This window comes from Triticum dicoccoides, chromosome 2B, assembly GCF_002162155.2.
Source record: "Triticum dicoccoides isolate Atlit2015 ecotype Zavitan chromosome 2B, WEW_v2.0, whole genome shotgun sequence".
NCBI classification, from domain to species: Eukaryota; Viridiplantae; Streptophyta; class Magnoliopsida; order Poales; family Poaceae; genus Triticum; species Triticum dicoccoides.
In genome coordinates, this window is record NC_041383.1 from 671188228 (window position 1) to 671193245 (window position 5018).

At 45.3% G+C, this 5018-nt stretch overlaps 1 protein-coding gene across 1 annotated transcript; it reads right to left on the reverse strand.

Annotated features, from left to right (window-relative positions):
• Positions 1–692: 692 nt before the first annotated feature.
• On the reverse strand, positions 693–3556 carry LOC119368276 (protein LIFEGUARD 2-like). Its single transcript, XM_037633578.1, has 4 exons — positions 3217–3556; positions 2427–2540; positions 1402–1559; positions 693–1297 (listed from the first exon to the last, which is right to left on the reverse strand). Exons 1-4 carry the CDS (start codon positions 3479–3481, stop codon positions 1091–1093), a joined length of 744 nt encoding a protein of 247 aa, XP_037489475.1. The 5' UTR covers positions 3482–3556; the 3' UTR covers positions 693–1090.
• Between the last annotated feature and the right edge of the window lie 1462 nt (positions 3557–5018).

Consider the following 5018-nt stretch of genomic DNA (forward strand, 5'->3'; position numbering starts at 1 on the left):
ATATTAAATTTTCCTGTCTTTAGGCACCATTTGCATTTTTCATTAGAAAAATGAATCCAACATAACTATGATGCAAAAGAGTGAAATTTTGCATGGCGTCTTATTATGACGTACTGGGAGGTGAAAATGTCTCACCAGAAGTGTCAACTGTTTTGTTGTGCTTTGCTTTGTAAATGGTGGATCTACCACGATGTGGTTTTTATGCACAATTCGATGTAAGAGGTCTACAATGAACAATGCTTCTCTTTGTGTTCGAACTGAAGTTTGAATCAAATATGTTTTGATTTTGACTTTTTGAAAAGAACAAATATAGTCATTCAATGACAGGTAGGGCACACGTGTGCAAAAAATATGAAGATTGTCTTCTTAGCTAATCTGAATCTGCGTTTCACCTTCACAATCTCTATGTCATATGACAGTGACCACACGTTTCGCCTTCGCAATCTCTATGTCATATGACAGGCGACCACACATGACCACTCTGCTAGAGTTGCTCTAAGTGGTATACATGAAAACATGCATCCCTTTAGTTTTCCTCCCTCCTTTCCTAAATATAAGTCTTTTTAGAGATTCTAATACGGACTACATACGGAGCAAAATGAATGAGCAAAATGAATGAATCTACACTCTAAAATATGTTTTGTATACATCCATATGTAATCGGTATTGAAATCTTCAAAAAGACTTGTACGGAGGGAGTAGCTTAGAATCTGGGCTATTTACTTCATAGTACAGGACAAACGCCACCAACTAGGCAGGCCAAGAGACCAATTCATATGTGCTAGGAAGCAATATTGCCCTCGTCCAGATGCCACAAGGACAAATGATATCAGAAACGCAACACCACCAACCCAGCATGTCAAAGACCCCCTAAATACAACATCACATCCACCATCCATAGAACGGAAACGACACACTGTTTTCTTATGTTTCCTCTCTACTAGGGATAAACTCAACTAAAGTAAGCAACATTTTCACCGTGCCAGCGAGACAGACCAGACTATACAATTCTTCATGTCAAGAACTCATCAGGATACCAAATTCATCGACGGGATTTCAAGCACGCGAGAGTAGGGGCAGGGCGACCTGCCTAGCTGTCACCCGCCCTAAACAGGGTCATCAGGCCCAGGAACAGATTGATGATGTCAAGGTAGAGCGTGACGGCGGCCCAGACATACTCGTCATACTTGTAACGCTTGATGATGTTGCCCGTGTCATAGACAATGTAGCCACTGAAGATGAGTGCCGCCAGCGCGCCATAGATCATGTGAGAGAGCTTGCCCAGCGGGAAGAAGATCTGCAAACAGAAGTCATGATCAGTTTTTGCATTGTAGAATAGAGAAGACTGATAGATAAATGGGCGACACACCTAACTAGAGAAGGGAACGGACGGCATCTGACCTGAATGAACCCAAAGACGAGCAAAATCATCAGACAAGCAAATAGGAAAGGACCAAGGAAGCTAAAGTCCTTGCCCCTCCTTGCAGCCCAGAAGGTGTAAGCAGTGAGGCTCAAGACAACCACGATTGTAAGAATCCCAGCCTCCAAAATGACCTTGCCTGCACACATAGCGGACTATTTTAGCAGGACTACTAAATGAACTGGTTGCTTTCTTATCATCGCATACATCTCTTTACCAAAGAAACTATCATGTAAATTTGACTAAACAATAAAGCACATGCATGCTAAAATCTGAAGGAGATGGCAGTGATGCATTGAAGAAGCAAACTATCAGCAACCTCCTGTCCTGTCATGCTAAAATCTGAAAATCCACGTCCTTGCCAAAACCATGTCCACTTGGGCAGGTAGGCTCGCATAATATTGGACAAATCGGCCCTTCGGATCGAATTGATAATATCACAACACTGTATCTTACAACAAAGAGTGGCTGGAAGAAACAGTACACAAATATGCAAGATCCAACTAATGTTCTATGAAAAGCGAAGGTTACTGTTTGCCAATTTCTGTTCAAAAAGTAACAGCTAAACAAGTAATCCTGCTAGCTGGCAATACTACAAATGGTTCTTACTCAGACAAACATATCAACCATAAATGTTGACCAACAGCTACAATTTGGCCCTCAACACAGACTAGGAAAATGCACCAACTACAGTCACATGGGCTGCCTGGCCGTGTGTACCATTTACATGGCCATGGCAAATTGGCAGCACATGTATTTCTGAACCCAGTCTACAGGCAAACAAAATGCTTCACAACATCTGTAAGAAACTATCAATTGCCGCACATGGTGACTAACAAGCTAGCTAATAGGACGAAAACATTTTACTAGCCATGTATATGTAATGAATTAACACAATGAGAGGGGCATTAAAGGATGCTAATTTACATAAGCAGCAGAGTGACGCAAGAACAAGCTAGGAGCTGGCAGCGGGAGCAGAAAGAATACGTGGTGCGAAGACAATTACCACTAGTGAAGGCACATGTCAAGCCCACAGAGAAGCTGATGGCCACTGTGAAGACGCCAAGCAGCAGCAGGTTGACCGGGTGCTTCTGGCGGTAGAAGTGCAATGGGCACATCACTGCATACAAAAAATTAACAGGCGTTTTATCAGTAACAGATTATACTCCCAGCTGCAACTCACAAAGCAAACACATCCCATTCTACAGTAGTAAAGCAAAATTAAGAGTGCATAGGACGTTCCTGCAAAAATCAGGAGTTGTAATCCATACCTCTGCACAAAGAATGCAAAGGGAAAGCTAGTCCTGTCCTCTCACCAAGGCCCTCAAAACCAGACACAATTAAATCTTTTCTTTTGCGGGAAAGACATAACGAAATCGCACGCATACAACTAGCAGTATCACCTATAAATTCGTCCGAATTACGCACTGCTTGCCTCTTGGGCCATTTGGAATACACAGAACGACCTTTTATTTTCAGGGGAATCACTCCAAGTCTTTATGCTTGCAGGTGTAAATTCAAGAAAGATAGCTCGTTGGCTAGCAGTTCAGAGAGCAAAACGAAAATCTAATTCAGATCTCCCAAATCGGGTGCGAGACTTCCGATAATTGTGCATCATAGTATTTGTTTTGTGGCACTTAAACTGCAGTTGTAAGTTGTAATTTAATTTTGTATAGCCCCTGTACATACATGCTCTGTTTCTTTTACCAAAAAAAGAAAACCCTCACTGCAAACTGCAATTGGATCACAAATTCGTAACAAAGACGATGGAGGAGAGAAATGGTTCGAGGCCTCACCGATGAAGGGGAAGATGAGGATGAAGATGTACAGCCCGAGGCCGACGTAGGAGGAGGCGAAGAAATGCGGGATGCTGCGGACCTTGACGAAGACGACCGCGACGACGGCGGTGAGGAGAAGCTGCAGGCAGAGGACGACGTAAACCTTCCGGATGAGCGCCCAGCGCAACTCCGGGCTCTCTGTCGTCCCGGGGTACGGCGCCCCCTTCGGTGCCGCGGTGCCCGCCTCGACGTCGCCGCCCGCCTCAATGTCGCCGCCTTTCATCTCGCCTGGCGATGACGATGCCTCCGGATGTAGGGTTTTCTTGGGTGTGGCGGAAGGCGAGTGGGGAGTGGGGACTGGTGACTGGGGAGGAGCAAAGCGAACGGAGGCGGTATATAGTCAGATCAGATGGCACCGACCAGCTGGGCCCACTAGTCAGACAGATGCAGGACGGTGGCCGCTGGGAATGTTTCGCGGCTCCTTCTTGGAAAAGTGGGGTTTACGCGGTTCCCTGCGTTGGTTCCTTTTTGCGTGGCCGTGGAGCAATAATGCTACACCTACAACGACTTTGTGTCTTTTTTTAACAGAGTACAGACGCAAGCGCTCGTATACACGCGCATACACTCATCCTTATGAACATACACACGCACACCCTACCCCTATGAGTACATCCGAATGACTGAGCCGGCATATTCTCTTGAAATTTACGAAGTCATCGTAGGCACTTCGTCATCGACGGGAACGTCTGCTCCCACTGAATGCGCATTGCCGGAAATTCTAAAATAAATCCAGGAATAAATGCGAGCACCAGGACTTGAACCCTCGTGGGCTGGGGATACCACAGTCCCTCTAGCCATCCAACCACAGGTTGGTTCAACGACTTTATGTCGGCGGAGTGAAATGTTGGGGTCCGATTGACACGTGTGGTCGTTGCGCTCTTGACACACGTGAGTACACTTGATGTCTATGAGATTTTTCTTTTTGAAATTTTTCAGGGTTTCTTTTTTATAGGGAAGCTACAGAGTTTTTTTTTCTTGAGGGAAAACTCTAGTGAGTTTAAAGGCGGAGTATGAGGTGGGCATCTAGGACATGTAAGAGGTGGTGGGGGAGGCATTGGGCATGGAGGTCGAGCCCAGCGGCTTTGGCATGGGCAGGCGGAGGCGAAGTTTCGACATGCCCAAGACGCGAAGGCGGCAGCACAGTTCGAGGTGAAGCAAGCAGCCATCCTCAACTCGACCCAATCATAGCGGGAGGTGGTAACGAACCTCCATCGTATCCACCTCGCTAACATGAGGCAGGAATGGCTTTTCACGGAACTCAACAAGGACGACGAGTAAATGAAGCTGGAGTTGCGCCCCACCGCAAATGACCACGATGCCGCGCGGTCCGTCTGGCATGGGGGTCATATACGTCTCCAACGAAGAGTGGAAGTAAGATAGTTTTAATTCAAATGGACCTTGTTTTATTTACGTATGATGATGAACGCATGATGAATTTTAGGTTGCATTGCATGGATTCACATGGGTTTGCATATGAGGGTGCTGTTGCAGGATCCGGAAATAAAAGGGGTGACCAGCTCCGGTCGACGAATGCGTCGGGCATATAGGTGGGTGCGATTGTAGATGCTCTAAAACTTTCACACTTTCTAATGTTAATTTGTTATTTATAGGACATTAAGTTTATAGGTATTTATTGGAGGTAAATGCCCGTGATGGTTTAAATATAGGTAATGGACCGGGAAATATAGATAAGGGACCATTAAGTTTGTACATTAAAGTTACATCATTGGAAGTTCTTTTTAAGAGAATTTACAACTGGG

Excerpts from the sequence above, each read along its gene's own strand:
- LOC119368276 (XM_037633578.1), bottom strand. The coding sequence starts at position 3,481 with ATGAAAGGCGGCGACATTGAGGCGGGCGGCGACGTCGAGGCGGGCACC. Across the intron at positions 2,541-3,216 it reads CCTCATCTTCCCCTTCATCG|TGATGTGCCCATTGCACTTC; the intron begins GTGAGGCCTCGA and ends TTTTGTATGCAG. Across the intron at positions 1,298-1,401 it reads TCGTCTTTGGGTTCATTCAG|ATCTTCTTCCCGCTGGGCAA; the intron begins GTCAGATGCCGT and ends TTCTGTTTGCAG.